Raw genomic sequence first — 25,965 nt, 5'->3', positions numbered from 1 at the left:
AAAACCCTAAAAACCTACGAAAAATATAGAAAATCCTAAAGAAATCCTTGAAAACCATAGAAGAAGCCTAGAAATTCCTAAAAAATACTAAAAAACCTAGATAAACACTAGAAAACCCAAGAAAATCGCAGAAAAATCCTAAAAAAAAATCCTAAAAAACTCAAGGAAATCCTAGATAAACCTAGAAAAATCATAGAAAACCCTAGAAAATCCTAGAAAATACTAGAAAACCCTGGAAAATCCTAAGAAAATCCAAGAAAATCTTAGAAAAACATAGAATACCATAGAAAACTCTAGAAAAACCGTAAAAAAATCCTACCAAAGAAAACCCTAAAAAATCATAGAAAACCATAGAAAATCATCGAAAAATCTAGAAAACACTAGAAAACTCTAGAAAAACCTTCAAAACCTTAGAAAAACCCTCAAAAACCCTAAAAAACTCTAGAAAATCATAGAAAATCCTAAAAAATCTTAGAAAACTCTAGAAAAACCTAGAAAACCGTAGAAAATCCTTCAAAAACCCTAAAAAACCCTAGAAAATCGTAGAAAATCCTAGAAAATACTAGAAAACCCTGGAAAAACCCAAGAAAATTTAAGAAAATCCTAGAAAAACATAGAAAACCCTAGAAAATTTTAGAAAAACCGTAAAAAATTCTAGAAAAACCCAAGAAAACCCTAAAAAATGATAGAAAATCATAGAAAAACCGTAAAAAAATCCTAGAAAAACCAAAGAAAACCGTAAAAAATCATAGAAAATCTTAGAAAAATCTAAAAAATCATAGAAAACTCTAGAAAAACTTTCAAAACCCAAGAAAAACCCTAGAAAACCCTAAAAAACTCTAGAAAACCATAGAAAATCCTAAAAAATCTTAGAAAACCCTAGAAAAATTTAGAAAACCGTAGAAAATCCTTCAAAAACTCTAAAAAACCTTAGAAAACCCAAGAAAACCCTAACAAAACCCTAAAAATCTCTAGAAGATCCTAGAAAACCCTATAAAAACCCTAAAAAATCCTAGAAAATATTAGAAAACTCTAGAAAATTCTAGAAAAACCTCTAGAAAACCCTAAGGAAACCCTGGAAAATACAAGAAAAAATCTAAAAACCATTGAAAAACCCTCAAACACACTAGGAAATCCTAGAAAATCCAAGAAAATACTAGAAATCCCTAAAAATCCCAAAAAAACCTAAAAAATCATAGAAAACCTTAAGAAAATCCTAAAAACCCTCGAAAAACATAGAAAATCCTAAAAAAATCCTTGAAACCCAAGAAAAAGCCTAAAAAGTCTAAAAAATACTAAAAAACCTAGAAAAATCCTAGAAAACCCTAAAAAATCCAAGAAAAATCCTAAAAAACAAAGAAAATCCTAAAAAAACCAAGAAAATCCTAGAAAAACCTAGAAAACGCTAAGAAACCCTAGAAAATCCCAGAAAACTCTGAAAAACCCCAAAAAAATCCTAGAAAAACATAGAAAACCCTAGAAAATCCTAGAAAAACCGAAAAAAACCCTCGAAAAACATAGAAAATCCTAAAGAAATTCTTGAAAACCCTAGAAAATCCTAAAAAATAATAAAAAACCTAGAAAAACTCTAGAAAACCCTAGAAAATCTAATAAAAATCCTAAAAAACAAAGAAAATCCTAAAAAAACCCAAGAAAATCCTAAAAAAACTTAGAAAACCCTAGAAAATCCTAGAAAATACTAGAAAACCCTAGAAAACCACAAAAAAATCCTAGAAAACATAGAAAACCCTAGAAAATCTTAGAAAAACCGTGAAAAATTCTAGAAAAACCAAAGAAAACCCTAAAAAATCATAGAAAACCATAGAAAATCATAGAAAAATCTAGAAAACCTTAGAAAACTCTAGAAAAACCTTCAAAACCCTAGAAACACTAGAAAACCCTAAAAAACTCTAGAAAAATCATAGAAAATTCTAAAAAATCTTAGAAAATCCTAGAAAAACCTAGAAAACCGTAGAAAATCCTTCAAAAACCCTAAAAAATCCTAGAGAACCCAAGTAAACCCTAAGAAAACCCTAAAAATTTCTAGAAGATCCTAGAAAACCCTAGAAAAATCGTAAAAAATCCTAGAAAATATTAGAAAACCCTAGAAAATCCTAGAAAAACCCTAAAAAACCTTAAGAAAACCCTAGAAAATCCAAGAAAAAACCTAAAAACCATTGAAAAATCCTCGAAAACCCTAGGGAATCCAAGAAAACACTAGAAATCCCTAAACATCCGTAAAAAACCCTAAAAAATCATAGAAAACCCTAAGAATACCCTAAAAACCCTCAAAAAACATAGAAAATTCTAAAGAAATCCTTGAAAACCCTAGAAAAAGCCTAGTAACTCCTAAAAAATACTAAAAAATCTAGAAAAACCCTAGAAAATCCTTGAAAATCCAAGAAAAATCCTAAAAAAAACCAAGAAAAATCCTAGAAAAATCAAGAAAAATCCTAGAAAATCATAGAAAGTACTAGAAAACCCTAGAAAACCCCAAGAAAATCCTAGAAAAACATAGAAAACCATAAAAAATCCTAGAAAAACCGTAAAAAATCCTAGAAAAACCAAAGAAAATCTTAAAAAATCATAGAAAACCATAGAAAATCTTAGAAAAATCTAGAAAACCCTAGAAACTCTAGAAAAACCAAAGAAAATCCAAAAAAATCATAGAAAACCATAGAAAATCTTAAAAAAATCTAGAAAACCCTAGAAACTCTAGAAAAACTTTCAAAACCCTTGAAAACTCTAAAAAACTCTAGAAAAACTATAGAAAATTCTTAAAAATCTAAGAAAACCCAAGAAAAACCTAGAAAACTGTAGAAAATCCTTCAAAAACTCTAATATTTCCTAGAGAACCCAAGAAAACCCTAAGATAACCCTAAAAAATCCTAGAAGATACTAGAAAAACCTTAAAAAATCCTAGAAAATATTAGAAAACCCTAGAAAATCTCAGAAAAAATGTAAACCCTAAGAAAACCCTAAACCCTAAACCCTAAAATCTAAACCCCTAAAACCCTAAACCCTAAACCCTAGACCCTAGACCCTAGACCCTAGACCCTAGACCCTAGACCCTAGACCCTAAACCCTAGACCCTAGACCCTAGACCCTAAATCCTAAACCCTAGACCCTAGACCCTAGACCCTAGACCCTAGACCCTAGACCCTAACCCCTAAACCCTAAACCCTAAACCCTTAAACCCCTAAACCCCTAACCCCCTAAAACCCTAAACCCTAAAACCCTAAACCCCTAAAACCCTAACCTGTAAAACCCTAAACCCCTAAAACCCTAGACCCCTAAACCCCAAACCCCTAAACCCCAAACCTTAAACCCCAAATCCCAAACCCTAAACCCCAAACCCTAACCCCAACCACTAACCCCTAAATCCTAAATCCTAAACCCTAACCCCTAAACCCTAACCCCAAACCCCTAAACCCTAAAACCCTAAAACCCTAAAACCCAAAACCCAAAACCAAAACCCAAAACCCTAAACCTTAAACCCTCGAAAACCTTAGAAAACCTTAGAAAACCTTACGAAAACCCTAGAAATCTCTAGAAAACCCTGGAACACCCTAGAAAAAACCTAGACAACACTAGAAAAATCCTCAAAAACCTGTAAAAATCCAAAAAACCCTAGAAAATCCTCGAAAAAGATAGAAAACCTTAGAAAATCCCTAAAAAATCTTAGAAAACCACAGAAAACCCTAGAAATTCCAAGAAAAACCTAAAAAACCCCAAAAAAGTCCTAGAAAAATCGTGGAAAATGCTAGAAAAATCATCGAAAACCATAGAAAATCCTAAAAAAGCCTCGAAAACCCGAGAAAAACCTAAGAAACCCTAGAAATCCCTAGAAAATCCAAAAAACCCTAGAAAATCCTCGAAAAAGATAGAAAACCTTAGAAAATCCCTAAAAAATCTTAGAAAACCACAGAAAACCCTAGAAATTCCAAGAAAAACCTAAAAAACCCTAAAAAAGCCCTAGAAAAACCATGGAAAATCCTAGAAAAATCCTCGAAAACCATAGAAAACCCTAAAAAAGCCTCAAAAACCCGAGAAAAACTTAAGAAACCCTAGAAAATCTTAGAAAACCCTAGAAAAATCCTAGAAAACCCTAAAAAAGCCTCGAAAATACTAGAAAATCATAGAAAATCCTACAAAAACCCTCGAAAATCATAGAAAACCCTAGAAAACCCTACAAAAACCTAGAAAACCCTAGGAAACCCTAGAAAATAATAGAAAATCCTAGAAAAACCCTAAAAATCATAGAAAACCCTTAAAAATCCTAGAAAACACTAAGAAAACCTTAGAAAACTCTAGAAATTCCTAGAAAACCCTAGAAAAACACTAGAAAATTATAGAAAATGGTAGAAAACCATAGAAAACCCCTAGAAAAGACCAGAAAACCCTTGAACATCCCTAGAAAATGCTAGTAAATCGTAGAAAACCCAAAAATACCCTAAAAACCTTACAAAAACAATAGAAAACCTTAGAAACTACCAGAAAACCCTAATAAACCTTAGAAAACCCTTGAAAACACTAGAAAAACCTAGAAAATCCTAGAAAACTCTAGAAAACCGTAGAAAATCCTAGAGAAACTCTTGAAAAGCATAAAAGAACCCTCGAAAATCCTAGAAAATCATAAGAAAACCCTAGAAAACTGTAGAAAACATTAGAAAACCCTGGAAAACTCCTAGAAATTCCTAGAAAAACCTTCAAAAATCATAGAAAACCCTAAAAAACCCTCAAAAACACGAGAAAAAACCTAAGAGAACCATAGAAAACCCTAGAAATCCTTAGAAAACCCAAGAAAAATCTTAAAAATCCCTAAAAAACCCGAAGAAAACCTTAGAAAACCCTAGAAAAATCTAGAAGACTTTAGAAAATCCAAAAAAAACCCTAGAAAAAATCGAAAACCATAGAAAACCCTAAAAAAAGTCTCAAAATCCCTAGAAAATCATAGAAAATCCTACAAAACCTTCAAAAACCATAGAAAACCTTAGAAAACCCCTACAAAAACCTAGAAAATTCTAGGAAACCCTAGAAAATCATAAAAAATCCTAGAAAAATCCAAGACAACTCTAGAAAACCATATAAAATCCTAGAAAAATCCTCGAAAACTATAGAAAACCCTTAAAAAACCTCAAAAATCATAGAAAATCCTAAGAAAATCTTAGAAAACCCTAGAAATTACTAGAAAACCCTAGAAAAACACTAGAAAATCCTAAAAAATGGCAAAAAAGAATAGAAAACCCTTAGAAAAGCCCAGAAAACCCTTGAAAATCCATAGAAAACGCTAGTAAATCGTAGAAAACCTAAAAATACCCTAAAAACCCTAGAAAACCTTAGAAACTACTAAAAAAATCCTAAAAATCCTAGAAAACCCAAGAAAATACTAGAAAAACCCTAGAAAACCCTAGAAAATCCCAAAAAACCATTAGAAAACCCCAGAAAACCCTAGAAAATCCTAGAAAATTCAAAAATACCTAAAAACACTAGAAAACCTTAGAAAATAAAAAAAACCTAGAAAACCTAAGAAAAACAATCAAAAACCATAGAAAACTATAAAAAAAGCCTCGAAAATCCTAGAAAATCCTAGAAAACCCTCAAAAACCATAGAGAACCCTAGGAAACCGCTAGAAAAACCTAGAAAACCCTTAGAAATCTCTAGAAAATCTTAGAAAACCTAAGAAAACCTTAGAAAACCTTGGAAAATCCTAGAAAACCCCAGAAAATCCTAGAAAATCCTAGAAAAACCTTCGAAAACCATAGAAAACCCTTAAAAACCCTCAAAAACCTTAGAAAATCATAAGAAAACATTAGAAAACCATAGAAATCACTATAAAATCCTAGAAAATTCTAAAAAAATCCTAGAAAACCCTAGAAAATCTTAAAAAATCCTAGAAAATCCTAGAAAATGGCAAAAAATCATAAAAACCCCAGAAAAACCTAGAAAACCCTAGAAAACCCTAGAAACTACCAGAAAAACCCTAAAACCTAGAAAACTCAAGAAAACACTAGAAAAACCCTAGAGAACCCTAAAAATCCTAGAAAACCCTATAAAATCGTAGAAAATGCTAGAAAAACCCTCAAAAACCATAAAAAATCCTAAAAAACCCTCGAAAACCCTAGAAAACCAAAAGAAAACCCAAGAAAACCGTAGAAAACACTAGAAAACCATTAGAAAACACTAGAAAACCCTCGAAAATCCTAGAAAACCATAAGAAAACCCTGGAAAACACTAGACATCCCTAGAAAACCCTTGAACACCCTAGAAAAAACCTAGAAAACCCTAGAAAGACCCTCGAAAACTGCAAAAAACACAAGAAAACTATAAAAAACCTTAGAAAACCCCCCGAAAACCATAGAAAACCCTAGAAAACTCCTTGAAATTCCTAGAAAATCATAGAAAACCCTGGAAAACAAAAAAAACCCTAAAAAACCCTAGAAAACCAAAGAAAACCCTAAAAAATCCTTGGAAAAACCCTAAAAAATACTAGAACAACCCTCGAAAACCAAAGAAAACCTTATAAAACCCGAGAAAATCCGAAGAAAACACTAGAAAACCCGAGAAATCTCTAGAAAACCCTTAAAAAATAGTAGAAAACCCTAAAAACTCTAAGAAAACCCTAGAAATCCCTAGGAAAAACCTAAAAAATTCTATAAAACCATAAAAAACACTAGAAAACACCTAGAAAACCCCAGAAAATTCCTAGAAAATCCTAGAAAACCTTAGAAAATCCTAGAAAATCATCGAAACCCCAAGAAAACCGCTAGAAAACCCCTGAAAACCCCTGAAAATCCCTAAAAAATCCTAGAAAACGCAAAACTACCCTTAAAAACTCTAGAAAACGTTAGAAAATCCCAGAAAAAATCCTAAAAACCCAAGAAAATCCTATAAAAACCTCGAGAACCATAGAAAACCCTTGAAAACCAAAGAAAACCTTACGAAATTCCTAGAAAACCCTAGAAATCCCTAGAAAATCCTGGAACACCTTAGAAAAAACTTAGAAAACCCTAGAAAAACCCTCGTAAATCGTAAAAAATAAAAAAATCCTAGAAAATCCCTAGAAATTCTTAGAAAACCACTGAAAACCCTAGAAAATCCATGAAAACCCGAAAAGACCCTAGAAAACACACCCTAGAAAAACCCTGAAAAATCCTAGAAAAACCCTCGAAAACCAAAGAAAACCCTAAAAAATCCTCGAAAACACGAGAAAAACCTAATAAAATCCTAGAAATCCCTAGAAATCCCTAGAAAATATTAGAAAATCTTAGAAAAATCCTAGAAACCCCTAAAAAACCCGAAAAAACCCTAGAAAGCCCTAGAAAGACCTGGAAGACCTTAGAAAATAAAAAACCCTAGAAAACCCTAGGAAAAAATCGAAAACTATAGAAAACCCTAAAAAAGCCTCGAAAACCTAGAAAATCATAGAAAATCCTACAAAAACCGTCGAAAACCATAGAAAACCCTAGAAAACCCCCATAAAACCCTAAAAAAACATAGAAAGACCCTCAAAACCCATAGAAAATCCTTAAAAACCCTCAAAAACCTTAGAAAACCCTAAAAAAACCTAGAAAACCCTAGAACTCCCTACAAAACCCTAGAAAAACCCTAGAAAATGGCAGAAAACCATAGAAAACACCCTAGAAAAGCCCAGAAAATCCTTGAAAATCCCTGTAAATCGTAAAAAACCCAAAAATATCCTAAAAACCCTAGAAAAACCTTAGAAAACCTTAGAAACTACCAGAAAAACCCTAAAAACCCAAGAAAACACTAAAAAAATCCCAAAAAACCCTAGAAAATCATAGTAAACCCTAGAAAATGGTAGAAAATCCTAGAAAAACCTTCGAAGACCATAGAAAACACTAAAAAATCCTCAAAACCCTAGAAAACCATAAGAAAACCGTAGAAAATACTTGAAAACCCTATAAAAACCCAGAAATCCATTAGAAATTTCTAGAAAACCCTAGAAAATCTTGAAAAATCTAAAAATACTCTAAAAACGCTAGAAAACCTTAGAAAATAAAAAACCTAAAAAACCTTAAAAAAACAATCGAAAACTGTAAAAAAGCGTTAAAAATCCTAGAAAATCCTAGAAAAACCCTCGAAAACCATAGAAAATCCTAGGAAACCGCTAGAAAAACCTAGAAAACCTTTAGAAATCCCTAAAAAACCTAAGAAAACCCAAGAAAACCCTAGAAAATCCTAGAAAAACCCTCGAAAACTATAGAAAACCCTTAAAAACCCTCAAAAATCTTAGAAAATCCTAAGAAAATATTAGAAAACCCTAGAAATCCATAAAAAACCTAAAAAAACCCTAGAAAATGCTAGAAAATGGCAGAAAACCATAAAAAACCCTAGAAAAACCTAAAATACCTTAGAAAACCCTTAGAAATCTATAGGAAACCCTAGAAAACCTAAGAAAACCCTAGAAAACCTTATAAACTACTAGAAAAACCCTAAAAAACCCTAGAAAACCCAAGAAAACACTAGAAAAATCCTAGAAAACCTTAGAAAACCGTAGAAAATCCAAGAAAAACCCTCAAAAATCATAGAAAACTCTAAAAACCCTCGAAAATCCTAGAAAACCATGAGAAAACCCTAGAAAACCGTTGAAAATACTAGAAAACCCTAAAAACCCCTTGAAAACCCTAGAAAACCATAAAAAACCCTAGAAAACACTATATATTCCTAGAAAACTCTTGAACACCCTAGAAAAAATCTAGAAAACCCTAGAAAAACCCTCGAAACCCGCAAAAAATCCAAGAAAACCATAAAAAACCCTAGAAAACCCCGAAACTTATAGAAAACCCTAGAAAACTCCTAGAAATTCCTAGAATATCACAGAAAATCTTAGAAAACAAAAAAAACCCTTAAAAACCCTAGAAAACCATAGAAAACATTAGAAAATCCTAGAAAATACTAGAAAAATCCTCGAAAACTAAAGTAATCCTTATAAAACACGAGAAAACCTGAGAAAACCCTAAGAAAATCTTAGAAAACACAAGAAATCTCTAAAAAAACCCTAGAAAAATAGTAGAAAACCCAAAAAAACCCTAAGAAAACCCTAGAAAAAACAAAAAAAATCATAGAAAACCGTAGAAAATACTAGAAAACCCCTAGAAAAAACCAGAAAACCCTAGAAATTCCTATAAAACCCTAGAAAGCCCTAGAAAATCCTAGAAAATCATAAAAACCCCAAGAAAACCCTTAGAAAACCCTGGAAAACCCTTGAAAATCCCTAAAAATCATAGAAAACCCAAAACTACCCTTAAAAACCCAAAACTACCCAGAAAAACCCTAAAACTACCTAGAAAAACCCTAAAAATCCAAAAAAACCCTATAAAAACCCTCGAAAACCATAGAAAACCCTCGAAAACTGTAGAAAACCTTACGAAAACTTTAGAAAACCTTAGAAATCCCTAGAAAGCCCTGGAACACCCTAAAAAAACCTAGAAATTTCTAGAAAACCCTAGAAAAACTCTCAAAAATCGTTAAAAACCCAAAAAAACTCTAGAAAAATACTCGAAAATCATAGAAAATCCTAGAAAACCTATAGAAATTCTTAGAAAACCACATCAAACCCTAGAAAATCTAAGAAAAACCTAAAAAATCCTAGAAAACCCTAGAACAACCTAGAAAAACCCTGGAAAATCCTAGAAAAACCATCGAAAGCTATAGAAAACCCAAAAAAACCCTCGAAAACTTGAGAAAAACCTAAGAAAACCCTAGAAAATCCTAGAAATCCCTAGAAAATCTTAGAAAACACTAGAAAAATCCTAGAAAACCCTAAAAAATCCTAGAAAACGCTAGAAAGACCTATAAGACCTTAGAAAATAAAAAATCTAGAAAACCCTTGGAAAAAATTGAAAACCATAGAAAACCCTAAAAAAGCCTCGAAAACCTTAGAAAATCATAGAAAATCCTATAAAAACCCTCGAAAATCATAGAAAAGCATAGAAAACCCCTATAAAAACCTAGAAAACCCTAGGAAACTCTAGAAAATCATAGAAAATCCTAGAAAAACCACAGAAAATCCAAGAAAACCCAATAAAATATTAGAAAAATCCTTAAAAACTATAGAAAACCCTTAAAAACTCTCAAAAACCTTAGAAAATCTTAAAAAACCCTAGAAATCCCTAAAAATCCTAGAAAAATCTTAGAAAATCCTAGAAAATGGCATAAAACCATAAAAAGCCCTAGAAAAATTTAGAAAACCCTTAGAAATTTCTAGAAAACCCAAGAAAACCTTAGAAAATACCAAAATACCCTAAAAACCCTAGAAAATCCAAGAAAACACTAGAAAAACCTTAGAAAACCTAGAAAATCTTAGAAAACCTTAGAAAACCGTAGAAAATCCTAGAAAAAACCTCAAAAACCATAGAAAACCCTAAAGACCCTCGAAATCCTTAGAAAACCATAAGAAAATCCTACAAAATCGTAGAAAACACTAGAAAACCCTAAAAAACCTCAAAAAACCATTAGAAAACCCTCGAAAACTCTAAAAAACCATAAGAAAACCCTAGAAAATGTTAGATATCCCTAGAAAAACCCTCGAAACCCGCAAAAAATCCAAGAAAACCATAAAAAACTCCCGAAAACCATAGAAAACCCTAGAAAACTCCTAGAAATTCCTAGAAAACCACAGAAAACTTTAAAAACCCCAAAAAAACCCTAAAAACCCTAGAAAATCCTAGAAAAACCCTAGAAAATACTAGAAAAACCCTCGAAAACCAAAGAAAACGTTATAAAACACAAGAAAACCTGAGAAAACTCTAAGAAAACCCTAGAAAACCCGAGAAATCTTTATAAACCACTAGAAAAACAATAGAAAACCGTAAAAAACCATAAGAAAATCCTAGAAAATCCTAGAAAAAACCTAAAAAATCCTAGAAAATCATAGAAAACACTAGAAAATCCCTAGAATTTCTTAGAAAACCCTAGAAAAACAGTAGAAAACCCTAAAAGACGCTAAGAAAATCTTAGAAAATCCTAGAAAAATCTAAAAAATTCTAGAAAACCCTAGAAAATCCTAGAAAATCATATAAACCGCAAGAAAACCCCTGGAAATCCTAAACTACCCTTAAAAATCTTAGAAAAACCCTAGAAAACGTTAGAAATTCCAGAAAAAATCCTAGAAACCAAAGAAAACTGTATAAAAACCCTCAAAAACCATAGAAAATTTTCGAAAACTGTAGAAAACCTTACGAAAGTCCTGGAAAACCCTAGAAATCACTAGAAAACCCTAGAACACCCTAGAAAAAACCTAGAAAACCCTAGAAAACTCAGAAAACCCTCGAAAACCGTAAAAACCCCAAAAAAACCTAGAAAATCCCTAGAAATTATTAGAAAACTGCAAAAAATCCTAGAAAATCTAAGAAAAACCCTCGAAAACAATAGAAAAAACCCTAAAAACCCCTCGAAAACCTGAGAAAAATCTAAGAATACCCTAGAAAACCTTAGAAAACCCTAAAAAACCCGAAGAATTCTCTAGAAAAACCTACAAAACCTTACAGAATCCAAAAAATCCCTAGAAAACCCTAGGAAAAAATCGAAAACCATAGAAAACCCTAAAAAGTCTCGAAAACCCTAGAAAATCATAGAAAATCCTACAAAAATCCTAGAAAACCATAGAAAACCCCTACAAAAACCTAGAAAACCCTAGGAAACCTTAGAAAACCCTATAAATCCTAGAAAAATTCTCGAAAACTATAGAAAACCCTTAAAAACCTAGAAAATCTTAGAAAATCTTAGAAAACCCTAGAAAACCCCTAGAAAATCCTAGAAAATGGTAGAAAACCATAGAAAACCTAGAGAAACTTAGAAAACCCTAGAAACCCTAGAAAACCCAAGAAAACCTTAGAAACTACCAGAAAAACCCTAGAAAACTCTAGAAAACCCAAGAAAATACTAGAAAACCCTAGAAAACCCTATAAAATCCTAGAAAACCCTAGAAAATCCTAGAAAACCGTAGAAAGTCTTAGAAAAATCCTCAAAAACCATATAAAACCCAAAAAAACCCTCGAAATCCCTAGAAAACCATAAGAAAATCCTACAAAACAGTAGAAAACACTACAAAACCCTAAAAAACCCCAAAAAACCATTAGAAAACACTAGAAAACACTAGAAAACCCTAGAAAACCATAAGAAAACCTTAGAAAACACTAGATATCCCTAGAAAAACCCTCGAAACCCGCAAAAAATCCAAGAAAATCATAAAAAATTTCTAGAAAACCCCTGAAAACTATAGAAAACCCTAGAAAACTCCTAGAAATTCTTAGAAAACCCCAAAAAATCCTAGAAAACCCAAAAACCATAGAAAACCATAGAAAACCCTTGAAAATCCTAGAAAACCCCTAGAAAATACTGGAAAAACCCTCGAAAACCAAAGAAAACCCTATAAAACACGAGAAAACCTAAGAAAACCCTAAGAAAACCTAAGAAAACCTGAGAAATCTCTAGAAAACACTAGAAAAATAGTAGAAAACCCTAAAAAACCCTAAGAAAATCCTAGAAAACACTAGAAAAAACCTAAAAAGTCCTAGAAAACCGAAGAAAACACTAAAAAACCTTAGAATTTCCTAGAATATCCTAGAGAATCATAAAAACCCCAAGAAAACCCCAGAAAATCCCTGAAAATCCCTAAAAAAACCTCAGAAAACCCAAAACTACCCTTAAAAACCTTAGAAAAACCATAAAAAAATTAGAAAATCCCAGAAAAACCCTAAAAACCAAAGAAAACCCTGTAAAAACTCTTAAAAACCATAGAAAACCCTCGAAAATCGTAGAAAACCTTATGAAAACCTTAGAAAACCCTAGAAATCACTAGAAAATACTAGAACACCCTAGAAAAAACCTAGAAAAACCCTCGAAAATCGTAAAAAAAAACCCTAGAAAACCCTATAAAACCCCTAGAAATTCTTAGAAAACCACAGAAAACCCTAGAAAATCCAAGAAAAACCTAAAAAACACTAGAAAACCATACAACACCCAAGAAAAACCCTGGAAAATCCTAGAAAAACTCTCGAAAACCATAGAAAACCCTAAAAAATCCTCGAAAACCCGAGAAGAACCTAAGAAAACTATAAAAAATCCTAGAAATCCCTAGAAAACCTTAAAAAACCCAAGAAAAATCTTAGAAAAACCTAAACCCTAAACCATTAACCCTAAACCCTAAAACTCTAAAACCCTAAAACTTGAAACCCTAACCAAAACCCCCGAAACCCAAAACCCTAAACACGAAACCCTAAAACCCCTAAACCCTAAAACCCGAAACCCTAAACCCTAAAACCCTAAAACCCAAAACCCGAAACCCTAAATCCGAAACTCTAAACCCTAAACCCTAAACCCTAAAACCCTAAACCCTAAACTATAAATCCTAAAACACCTAAAACCCCTAAACCCCAAAACCACAAATCCCAAAAAGCATGAAAACCCTAAAAATCATAAAACCCTAAAACCCTAAAACCATAAACCCCTAAACCCTAAACCTAAACACTAACCCTAAACTCTAACCCTAAACCCTGAATCCCAAATCCTAAAATCCCTAATACCTTAAAAACCCTAAACCCATAAAACCTTAAATCCAAAACCCTAAAACCCCTAAAAATCTTAAAACCCTAAAATCCTAAAAACCCTAAAACCTAAAACCCTTAAACCTTAAACCTAACCATAAACCCTAAACCCTAAAAATCCTAAACCTAAAAACCCAAAACCCCTAAAAATCCTAAACCCTAAAACCCTAAAATCCTAAAAATCCAAAAAATCTTAAACTATAAACCTTAAAACCTAAAACCTCTAAATCATAAACTATAAATCCTAAACCATAAACCCCAAAAATCGTAAAACACTAACCCTAAACCCAAAAAACCCGAAAACCTTAAAAACCCAAAAATCCTAAAAATCCTAAAACCATAAACCATAAACTCTAAACCCTAAAACCCTAAATACCATAAAATGCTAAAAACGCTAAAAACCCTAAACCCCTAAACCCTAAATCCTAAAGCTAACCCCTATTCTTAAAACCTAAAAATCATAAAAACACTAACACCCTAAAACCCTAAAAACCCTAAAACTCTAAAACCATAAAAATCCCCAAAACCCTAAACACCTAAACCCTAAATCCTAAATCCTAAACCCTAAACACTAACCCTAAATCCTAAACCGTAAAAACTTTAAAAACCAAAAAACTCTAAACCCTAAACTCGTAAACCCAAAAAATCCTAAACCCTAAACCCTAGACTTAATCCCTAAACACTAAACCCTTAAAACCCTAAATCCATAAACCCTTAAACCCTAAAAACCAAAAACCCTAAACTCAAACTCATAAACTCTAAACCCTAAACCCTAAAACTAATTCTAAACCATAACCATAAACCCTAAAAACCCTAATACCCTAAAACCCTAAAAACCTTAAACCCCTAAAACCATAAATCCCTAAACCCTAAACCTAACCACTAACCCTAAACCCTGAATCCTAAATCCTAAAAACCCAAAAACCCAAAAACCCTAAACCCCTAAAAACCCTAAAATTCTAAACCCCTAAACCATAAACCTTAAACCATATACCCTAAACCTTAAACCCTAACGCTAAACCATAAACCCAAAACCCTAAAAACCCTAACACATTAAAAAACCTAAAAACACCAAAACCCTAAAACCTTAAAATCCCTAAAATCTTAAACCCTTAAACCCTAAACTACAAACATAATCCTAAACCATAAACCTTAAACGCAAAAAAAAACATAAAAATCCAAAAGTCCAAAAACCCTAAAAATCCTACACACAAACCCTAAACACTAACCCTAAACCCTAAACCCTAAAAACCATAAAACCCTAAATACCCTAAAAACCCTAAAACCCTAAAAAACCTAAAATCCTAAATCCTTAAACCATAAACCTAACCTCTAACCCTAAACCCAAAAAATCCTAAAAAACCCCAAAAATTCAAAAACCCAAAACCCAAAAACCCTAAAATCTTAAAAATCCTAAAAACCCTAAAACCTTAAGCACTAAGCCTAAACCCCAAATCCTAACCCTAAACCCTAAAACCTTTAAAAAACCTAAAAACTTAAAATCATAAAACCCTACATCCCAAAAATCCTAAACTTTAAACCCTAAACCTAACCCCTAACTCTAAGCCCTAAACCTAATTCCTAACCCTAAACCCTAAACCTAAACCCTAAACCTTAAATCCTAAACCCAAAAATAATAAAAAACTCAAAAACCTTAAAACACTAAAACTCTAAAAATTCTAAAAATCATAAAATCCTAAAACCCTATACCCATAAACTCTAAACCCTAAACACTAACCCTAAATCCTAAACACCATAAAAACCCTAAAAAACTCTAATACGCTAAATTATTAAACCCATAAACCCTAAACCCTAACCCTAACCACTAACTTTAAACCCTTAGGGTATTAGGAATTTTAGGATTTGGGATTCAGGATTTAGGGTTAGAGTTTAGGGTTAGTATTTAGGTTTTAGGGTTTAGGGGTTTATGGTTTTAGGGTTTTAGGGTTTTATGGTTTTTAGGGTTTTCATGCTTTTTGGTTTTTAGGTCTTTAGGGTTTATGATTTAGGGTTAGGGGCTAGGTTTATGGTTCAAGGGTTTATGTGTTTAAGGGTTTAGGGTTTTAGAGTTTTTTAGGATTTTTATATTTTTAGGGTTTTTAGAGGTTTAGGACTTATTTTAGGGTTTAGGATTTAGGGTTAGGGTTTAGGGTTAGTGTTTAGAGTTTAGGGTTTAAGATTTATGGTTTAGGGTTTAGGGGTTTATGATTTTAGGGTTGTAGGGTTTTTAGTGGTTTTAGGGATTCATGATTTTTAGGAATTTTTAGCGTTTTAAGAGTTTAGTGTTTAGGGTTTAAGGTTAGGGGTTAGGTTTAGGGTTTAGCATTTAGCGTTTAGGAGTTTAGAGGTTTAGGGTTTTAGAGTTTTTAGGGTTTTTAGGATTTTTTAGTGTTTTTACGGTTTCAGGTTTATGTTTTAGTGTTTAGGGTTGTAGGGCTTTAGGGTTTTATGGTTTTAGGGTTTTCAGGCTTTTTGGGTTTTTAGGATTTTCAGATTTTTCGGGTTTGGGGTTTAGGGTTTATAGGGTTTAGTGTTATCACCGCATGTGGTGATTATGTGGTGATATAGAGGTGTGATTGATTATTTGGTGATGTGGAGGTATGACAAAAAGAAAAGGAATGAGAAACTATGAATGAAAAAAATAATTCAAAATTGGTTGTTTGATTGGGCTTTGTGTCAATTGTTAATGTAGGAGCCCCCACCTGACTGATAGGCTAAAGTTGCTAATACGAGAATGTCCGCCTGATTGATAGCCTATTTCTTACTATGATGCACATTAGAGATGCTAGCAAAAATTATTACAATTATGATCCTAACTGATATGGGTTCGCCCATGATGATACAAATGTGCCTGACTGACACAGTGGAGAAACCATATTCGAAGTTCGCCCTGTGTAAGTCGGGTTGCGGATAGATAATCGACGCATGTGCTCATGACTTGCATAAGAAAGGGATTCATCATATACATTTGTGTGAATTGCATGAGTGTTCCTATGTGTTGTGTTGTATTATCTGTGAATTTCCTTATATTTGATTTATGCGTGAATTGGTTGTGTGCTTGCATTGCATGTGTGCTTGTGCTTGTTGGTTTCTATATATGTCAAGGATTAAAATAACCGAGAACTGATCATTAAAACTCAAATCCAAATGACGTGACTCGGATTTACTCGAAATAATTTAATTTACAGAGAACTAACTAAAGTCTTTAAAGAATTCTAAAGGAAATTATTTTGAAGTTATAAAGTAATTATTTACAATTTATTCCTTAAATCTCACAGCATTCATTATCCCTACTAAGAACCCTACCGGTTTTTTTTTCAGCGGCAGGTTCAAGAATCCTAAGCACGAAACTGCGACCGAACTACAGAGTTTTATGTATATATGTATTCATATTTTTTTGTATTTGGTTCAGTCTTAAATTTTATTTTCCCTCTCAACGTTTATTGTTTTGGTTGCAAGACTTGAGGACACTAAGATAGAAACACTGAAACACAAAATCGTGTTTGGCAGAAGAGATATAAACAGAGACAATGTGTCCAGAGACACTGAATTAGTGTATTTTGTGTCCATCCTAACAAAAAGGACACAAAGACACTAACAAGAGACACAACTTATTTTTTTTTTCTTTCATTATTTTTGTTAATTTTTCATAATTATTTTATTATTATTATATTTTTCATCTCAAATTTTTTGAATGAATAAAAATAATAAATTAAATTTTCATAATTTGTTTTAGTTTATCACCAAACAAAATACAAGAACACAAAATTTTATATCTCTGTCTATCAGTGTCTTATCCTGTCATATTCTCAGGGTCTTGTTATATTCTTAAAAACAAACGCAGCCTAATGGTCGCTTAGATAGATATATCAAAATTATAAAATTATATTCAAGATAACCCGAGCATCAAACTCAGATCACAGTAATAGTAAATTAGTAAATACAAGGGAAAAGGAAAACGTAAACCCAAGGTCCCAGTCGGTTAAATCGAGAATTTACAACAAAAAATATCACCATGTAGGGTTTTTAAGAATCCACTCTTGACTCTTTTTTCCCCTTTATACTCCACCAAACAACATTGAATCAACATATTTCTATTATAGGTTTCCTGTTAAAGCAATAATTAAGATACGAAACTAAAATAGAGTACACAGGGCACTGAGGATACACAACGCCGTTGGGGTTGTTCACTTTGTAATGGAGCTCAAAATAGCCATATTAACGTGACATTACTTGGAAAACTTGCACTATAGACACGACATACTAATGCTGCAACCTTAGAGGGACCATGGAGACAAGCTGCATATACTACAAATACATGGCGACTCTGCAGAAGATATATTTTACATTTTACACTTAGATGAGTGCTGCTGGTCTCATATGACAGTAATGATGCAATGATGAGATTTTCCAAGAACAATTTAAGCAAAGAATGAAGAGTCAAAAAGCATCGGAATGCAAATCATATAAATTCATAGCTTATACTCTTGGATGATGTCGAAAAATTCAGCCAAGGTGTAAACAATTTGACAGGTACTCATTGCAGATGATGATTTCGACAATAGACTTTAGCATCTTTTTTATGATGAAATTAGATACAGAATAACAAACACAAACGTACTCCATATTGGTTTAATATAATAATACAGACATACAGTATGAAGGAATTTCAGCTAGTCTCAAACTAAATATAGAGAAAGAAGAGCAGAAGCTGCAGTGAGAAAGAATTGCACGTGCATTTACCACAATTAGTAAAGGCCCAACATCCTTAGCTCTGTCACATGGCTGGGATCAAGTTCAGGCACATTCTTCACATGTTCTCGATCTTCTACCACATATTCCTGGCATAGAAAAGTGAATAGTTAAATACTTTCAAATTTTGAAAATCCTCATATGATACGAATAATTTAAAATCATCTATTGAATGATACAAGAGTAAATATATGTAATTTCAAAGAACACTTTTGTTGTTGTACTTTTGTTTTCATGCATTTCAGCATTCTTATGGCATCCAGTAAAAAGATCGGTATTTTCTGTTGGATGCCATTAGCCTGTAATAAGTCAAACTGATATCAAGTCAAGAAACGCATAGCAGACCTTTGTCAATTCTTGTTTTGCAAGAACATGGTAGTGGCGTTCATTGATTCTTTGGCCGCATATTATGGCTATGAAGAATCCATAGAGCAATCCCACCAAAACAATGGCTAAAACTGCAAGCCAAAAGGTAACATAATTTTAGTTACGTGTAATAAAGATGGTATAGATTAATACAATTACAAATGAAGAAAAAAAACTGCAAATATTGGTCATAAAATTTTTAGAGGTGAAGCATTAGGTATACCAGCCATTGTATAAAATCCATATGGATGTTCTTCATAACCAAACATTTCCCTTAGTTCATCTCCATAAAATTTATACACAAGCACCCCCAAGAAAGCAACAACCTGTTGAAATTAGAAAGAACTTAACAGGCATTCTGTCAAGTAGATATTTAAAAGCATTTACAATACATATGGTACTATTACTATCAAATAATTTCTTTGGGAGGGTCTAAATTTTCAGAGGTCAAATTGAATCAACTTAGGAAGCACAAAGCCTTTGTTAGCTTTATCTGTTCAACATTGGGAAGTCTTTTGTGTAACAATTCTAGGTTAGGATACTGTGTGGTCCAACTGAACCCATAAGTAGTTAGCAAATGAACAAGGAAATCAATTATAAGGAGAGACCAGAATAATATATCTAACATGAAACCCTTCTTTTAGATCATGTGTCATGCACTACAAGCCAAATATCTAATCCTGTGATTCTTGTCCTGCAAGAATCCTTCAAATCCTATCCCACAATATCTACTTGTTTCAATGGCTGTTGTAAGACATGTCGGAGTTATGCTTCACCCAAATACAACAAAATCTGGCATAAACAGCAGACTACCGCAGATTTTGCTTCCTGCCATGGATAAGTTGAATATTAAAAGCTATAGCTCCTTTTGACAGGATTATTGAACAAGATTACTTGATGGGTTGCACACTTGCACTAAGCATTTAGCAATTGCTAAAAGCCATAGTTGATGGGGATCTCTATTTTCTTAAACCTAAAGACTGAATCAATTATAAGTGACGTGTTAGCACAGATGCCAGTGAGACGGGGAAATGTAGAAGATTGTATTAAATTGGGGAAGTGTATCAATGTGCCAAAACTGTAAGAATTGGGAAAAAAACAGTTACATCATGTGAAGCAAGGGTAGAGGAAGAGTTAGAGCTCCAACATCTCTCTCTAGGCCAATCCGATTTAGTGCCCGATTGGATCGGCCATTTTTAAGAAAGATGCGAAAAGTACTTTTTATAAAGGTGTTTGGATATTTAAAAGAAAAAAGCAAACTTTGAGTTTTAATGAATTGTCTAAAACAAAAAATCCTTCTTATATTTTATATTTAAACACGAAAATGCTTTTTATAATAAAAAAAGATCTAATTCTGTTTAAAATGCCATCTTCTGTCCAATGTTGCTTTTATAATTAGGTCCCCTTGTACTCTATTCTCTTTGTAATAACCTTCTCTTGATGTTAATCAAGTATCTTCAGTTATCCCCCAAAAAAGAAAGTAATTGACTTATCATCGAAAGTTTGTTGAAGACATGCTACACAGTAAAAACTAAATGAAGTGGGTTTCCGTAAAATATCTTATTCCACTAGAGGAGAAAAATATCAATGAAATGCCTTCTGAGAATCACAATAATTTGCAATGTTATATAGACTCCTAGGGAAACCACAGCAATGGCCAAGAATCAAGAATGATAGTGGTAGATATGGATATGGTGTATACAAATAAGACTGTTCATACTTCATAACCACTAGACAAGAAAGGGCAAATGTAATGTCGTGAACATGCATAAAGTATCAATTTCACAATAAATAACTGATAACCAAACCCATACCAGTTGAACAATTATGAAAATGAATGCATGATCTCTGGCCACAAGAAACTGAAATTTTAATCTCAACCACCACCGATCTGGTGGGACGTTTGCACGTAATATGAAGACAGCTCTACACTCTGTACAGTGAGAAAAAGCAAAGCCCTCCTAGTACAACAGAAGGAATGAGAAGTCCAAAAGTAAGCAACACAGCAGCATAAATATACTGGAAGTCCTCACAAGGGCATGAAAAGAACACAAATAAGTATTAGATCTCCAATAGCAAACAAATAACTCTTACAATTGAATAAAACATTGTTATTATGGTTATGCTTTCCCCTGTAGTTTCTCTCCCTTTTCCAAATAATCCTCTCTACACTTTTTTTTTCTTCCTTCCCATTTTCCCTTTTTCTTTTCCTATGAAACCTCCTTCAACTTTATTTTAAGTTGAAAACAAATCTTTTATAGAAATAAAATTTTCATTTTCAACTTTAACTCTAACTTGAGTAACAAGTTGTACTTTAACCCCATGTGGTGATAACATGTTTTATTTATAAACCTAGCTCCCCAAATTTTATTTTTTAATTATACTATTAACACCAAGCCTACCAGACTTTCAAGAGGATAATTTGAGGAAGTTTTATCTTACGATTAAAACTATGTTGTCTAATAAAACTAAATTTGAAGGGGTTTAGTGACAGAAAAATGGTAAAGGGTTATTTGAAAAAGTGTGAAACTAGGGGAACAAAGTTTACCTTAGCCTTGGCATAATTATGACCAACAAGACAGAACATTAAGAAGTGAAAGGAAGTTACCTTTGTAGACCGCCAATTATCTAGACATGATCTGTGGACATACTTTTGGGTGCCTTTGCAATGGCAAGGAGCGATCAAATCTTCTCCTAAAAGAAATTTACTCAATATTCAGCAAGTAGTTAACCTTGAAATACATAATTACATGCTGCTTTTAAGTTCCTTGGAGGCTTGGATCATATATGGGTTATGTCTGAAACTAATTTCATGATGGATACCATATAAATAAAATAAGTATGAAAAGAGGTATTACAGACCTCCTATATCAAGGCATATCCGGCACTGTGGCTGATCCGCATTTACCAGATGACAGCTCTCATCAAGAGGAACAGGGTGTGAATCATCGTTAGCAGCAGCAATGATTTCACAGGAAAATGAAGACTCTCCTCCTCCTCCTCCATATTCTTGCAAATTTAGATGCTGATTCAAGATGGGTTCGGATTCTGAACACTCTTCCTTGTCACCATTTGACGCTAATTGCATTTCGGGAAATGTATAATAAGGATTAAACAATGAGATTCATGGACAGAGCTATAATTACTACAGACCATCTCAACAGAACTAAGAAACCTGCAAAGACACCCACGAACAAGTAATTATTAACTGGGTGTACGAGAAGGGGAAGGAACACGCTGAATAACAAAGAATGAAAAAAAAAAAAAAGCAACTAGGAAACGCAGGCAGGCAGCTTTGTTTTCAAAACGAAACCAAACAAAGCGAGCTGAAATTGAATTCAATATTGATTTTGATTTTGATTAGAATAGATTTGAATTGAGAGAGAGCGGAAGCGAAGTGTGGCTTACCTAAATGATAATAGGAGCAAGAGACGAAGGCCTGCAACTGCAAGTGCTTCTGCAAGCAAACCCCAAATTTGATCTCAACCTCATTGAACTCGACTAACCAAAGCTGGCTTTGCTAATGCCTATTAGTATTACTATTAGCACCCAATGTCAACATTCAACGACAAATTGACAATCCAGATCCTTTCGAGTTCCTACTTTCGCACTTTTTTCTGTCTTTTTTTTTTAAACCAAAAAAAAACTTTCGAAATTTCTTCTCTTTTTCTAAAATTTGCAGATCGGATTTCTCTTTTCAGAAATCCAACTGAATTTAATCCATCTTTTTTTTTCCTAATTTATTCTGTCGTACTGGGCTTAGAATAGTCAAGCCCAGATTCAACCCTGCAACACCTAGTTCTCAAACTGAGCCATCTACCAGCAACTCGGCCCGATAGCAACGAATCTAGTTCGTGTGACCTTGCCCAGATAAATCTCCACAAGCCGTATCTGATCGGGGGAGTAAATTAAAACTCTCACCACTATTTTGATTATCACTATTAAGGTGACAACAAATCTACTTTAAATATGATACAACTCTTGTTAATTTAAACATCGAATTCTTTGTAGGCATTTTTACTATGGTCTAAACAAAAATAACAAAAAAACTTCCATCACGGCACAAAAGTCACAACCTTCAACAAGACATTTAGACCTCACTTTCAAAATCAAAATTCCATCCAAAATTCCTTAATCCTAAGGGAATAGAATCTCTCGACTCGATGATATTATTGTTATATTAACACAACGGAGTTTGGAGCTTTAGGCCAATTTTTTTCTTGACTGGGTTGTGCCTTTGTTTGGCTTGGAATAATGAAATTTATTTTCTTAACGAGTTTAACGAAGAAAAATTATGCAGAGAAAAAATTCATGCAGAAGAAAATTTGTTAGATTTTATATGGAAATTGATTTGATATGTGTTTTAAATTTTGTAATATGAAAAGTTTAAATATTATTTAGTAATTATTAATTTATATTTTTAACTATTATAAATATTTCGATAATAATTCTGTTAAGTTTTTTTTTGTTTGATATATTGAATAACCTCCCATTTTAAACATCACAAACTTACATGCACCACAAATATTTAAGAATTTTATTAACTATTTAATCACCTAAAATTCGAATCTGAATGTAATATATAAGTTATATGTTGTGATAAGATTGAATAGGTGGATGTTCATTCTCAAGAGAGATTGAATTTAATAAATGTTGAAAATGTTACTTTTTGTATGCCTATAAATAGGAGGCTAATCCTCAAGCAATACACACACAAAAGCAATAAACAATTCTCTCTTTCTTTATGTTGCAATACTTTTTTCTCTCTCTTTATATTTCTTTATTTTATATTTGTTACCTCTTCTTTATTTATCTATTTAGTTATTTTATAATACGTTATCAGCACGAAACTCTAACGAAATTATTAGGAAGACTTCAGGTAACAAATTTTTATTATATCGAATCTCTTTCATCTTGAATATAATGCTTTTGATGTATTTAGAAATAATTATTTACCATGGATATTAGATGCTGAAATCTATCTTGATTCAATGGATCTTAAAGATACCATTGAGGCTGAAAATAATATATTTCAGAAGGATAAAGATAAAACCATATTTTTCCTTCGTCGTCATCTTGAAGTATGATTGAAAAATGAATATCCCACACATTAAAAGATCTTGCAGATCTGTGGAAAGACCTTTGAAAAAGGTATAATCATGAAAAAACGGTGATATCTCCTCAAGCCCGATATGTTAGAGAAAACTTTCTCGACCTTCCATGCATCGAATGTGCTCCTGCAGTAGCAATCGAGAAAAAGGATTTAAATTTTTTTTCTGAGCTAATTTCTTACTTTCTTGTTGCTAAACGCAACAATGAGTTGCTTTTAAGAAATCATGAAGCGCGCCCAGCTGGCGCCGCCCCATTTCCTGAAGCAAATGCGGCAAATTATAACCCCAGAAGCGGTAAATGGCAAGATTTTGATAACAAAAAAAATTATGAAAAAAAAAATTATGTTCGCAAGAAATGATCTCACCAGAAGTGTGATAAAGAAAGAAACAATGGGCAAAGTAAATCAATTGAGGATAAATGCTTCCGTTGTGGTGGAAAGGGTCATTGGTCACGTACCTGTCGTACCCCAAGGCACCTAGTTGATCTTTATCAAGCATCCTTGAAAAAGGATGACAAAGAAAAAGAAACAAATTTTGTTTCAAATGATGAAAATTCCACCACTCATTATGATGTATCTAATTTCTTTAAAGGATTTTGAATGAAATATTGGCTATTTGATCAATGATGGAATAGTTTGATATGTATATGTGTTTGTTAAGTATTCATGTGAATAATTTTACTGTGCATGTACTTTTACTCATTTTATTATTATCATTATTTGTTTTTTTGAATAAAAATGGCAATGACATATTCTGAAGATATTTGCCTTGCGGATAGTGCAAGTTCGCACACTATTCTTAAAAGTGATATATATTTTACCCATCTTATACCAAAAGAATAGTATGTTAATACTATTATTGACTCGGACAATGTGATAAAAGGCTCCGAAAGAGCTATAACTTTGTTTCCTGGAGGAACAAAATTTGTAATAAATAATGCACTATTATCTACCAAGTCTCTGAGGCACTTGTTGAATTTCAAAGATATTCGCCGAAATAGATATCATATTGAAACAATGAATGAGGGAAATCATGAGTATTTATGTATCACAACTCATGATTTAAATAAAAAGGTTATATTAAAAAAGTTACCCTCACTTTCATCTGGGTTGTATTATACCAAGATTAGTGTAATTGAATCACATGCCATTGTAAACCAGAAGTTTACTAGCCCAAATAAATTCATAACTTGGCATGATAGATTGGGTCATCCGCGAACAACCATGATGAGGAGAATTATTGAAAACTCTCATGGACATTCACTAAAGAACTAGAAAATTCTTAAATCTAGCGAATTTTGTTGTGCTGCATGTTCTCAAGGGAAGTTAATTTTAAGGCCATCACTAGTAAAGATTGGATTTGAGTCCCCTGAATTCCTAGAAAGGATTCAAGGTGATATATGTGGACCTATTCATCCACCATATGGATCTTTTAGATATTTTATGGTCCTAACAGACGCATCTTCAAGATGGTCACATGTGTGCTTATTATCTTCTCGCAACCTGGCGTTTGCGAGATTACTGTCTCAAATTATTCGATTAAAAGCACAATTTCTAGAAAATCCAATCAAAGCAATTCGCCTTGATAATGCTGGTGAATTTACTTCCCAAGCTTTTGATGCTTATTGTATGGCTAATGGAATAAGTGTTGAACATCCAGTAGCTTATGTTCACACACAAAATGGGTTAGCAGAATCACTTATTAAGCGCCTCCAATTAATTGCTAGACCCTTGCTTATGAGAACAAATCTCCCAACCTCAGTTTGGGGCATGCTATTTTACATGCCGCAGCACTTATTCGTTTGAAGCCAACGAGTTACCATCAGTTCTCTCCTATGCAATTAGCTTTTGGCCAGCAGCCAAATATTTCCCATTTAAGAATATTTGAGTGTACGATATATGTTCTCATTGCACCACCTAATCGCACCAAAATGAGACCCCAAAGAAAATTGGGGATATATGTTGGATATGATTCTCCCTCTATAGTGAGGTATCTTGAGATACAAACGGGAAATGTATTTAAAGCCCGGTTTGCGGATTGTCATTTTGATGAATCAAAATTTCCAACATTAGGGGGAGAGAATAAGCTTCCTGAAAAGGAACTTAATTGGAATGCATCCTCGTTGATGCATTTAGATCCTCGATCAGGGCAATGTGAACTAGAA

General features: G+C 32.8%; 1 protein-coding gene across 2 annotated transcripts; it reads right to left on the bottom strand.

The window, feature by feature from the left end:
- Nucleotides 1–17,533: 17,533 nt before the first annotated feature.
- LOC107459813 (uncharacterized) lies at nucleotides 17,534–22,571 on the bottom strand. Of its 2 annotated transcripts, XM_016078083.3 has the most exons (8): nucleotides 22,099–22,571; nucleotides 21,553–21,865; nucleotides 21,299–21,384; nucleotides 20,505–20,651; nucleotides 18,914–19,016; nucleotides 18,670–18,782; nucleotides 18,316–18,413; nucleotides 17,534–17,899 (listed from the first exon to the last, which is right to left on the bottom strand). In XM_016078083.3, the coding sequence occupies exons 2-7, from the start codon at nucleotides 21,776–21,778 to the stop codon at nucleotides 18,321–18,323; spliced, it is 768 nt and encodes a 255-aa protein (XP_015933569.1). In that variant the 5' UTR covers nucleotides 21,779–21,865; nucleotides 22,099–22,571; the 3' UTR covers nucleotides 17,534–17,899; nucleotides 18,316–18,320. The 2 variants fall into 2 exon arrangements, with proteins under 2 accessions (XP_015933569.1, XP_015933568.1); XM_016078082.3 differs by lacking the exon at nucleotides 17,534–17,899 and having other exon boundaries at nucleotides 18,019–18,413; nucleotides 22,099–22,567.
- Nucleotides 22,572–25,965: the final 3,394 nt, after the last annotated feature.

The sequence above is a fragment of the Arachis duranensis genome, chromosome 7, assembly GCF_000817695.3.
Source record: "Arachis duranensis cultivar V14167 chromosome 7, aradu.V14167.gnm2.J7QH, whole genome shotgun sequence".
Classification (NCBI taxonomy): Eukaryota; Viridiplantae; Streptophyta; class Magnoliopsida; order Fabales; family Fabaceae; genus Arachis; species Arachis duranensis.
This window is presented reverse-complemented; position numbering and strand designations above follow the sequence as displayed.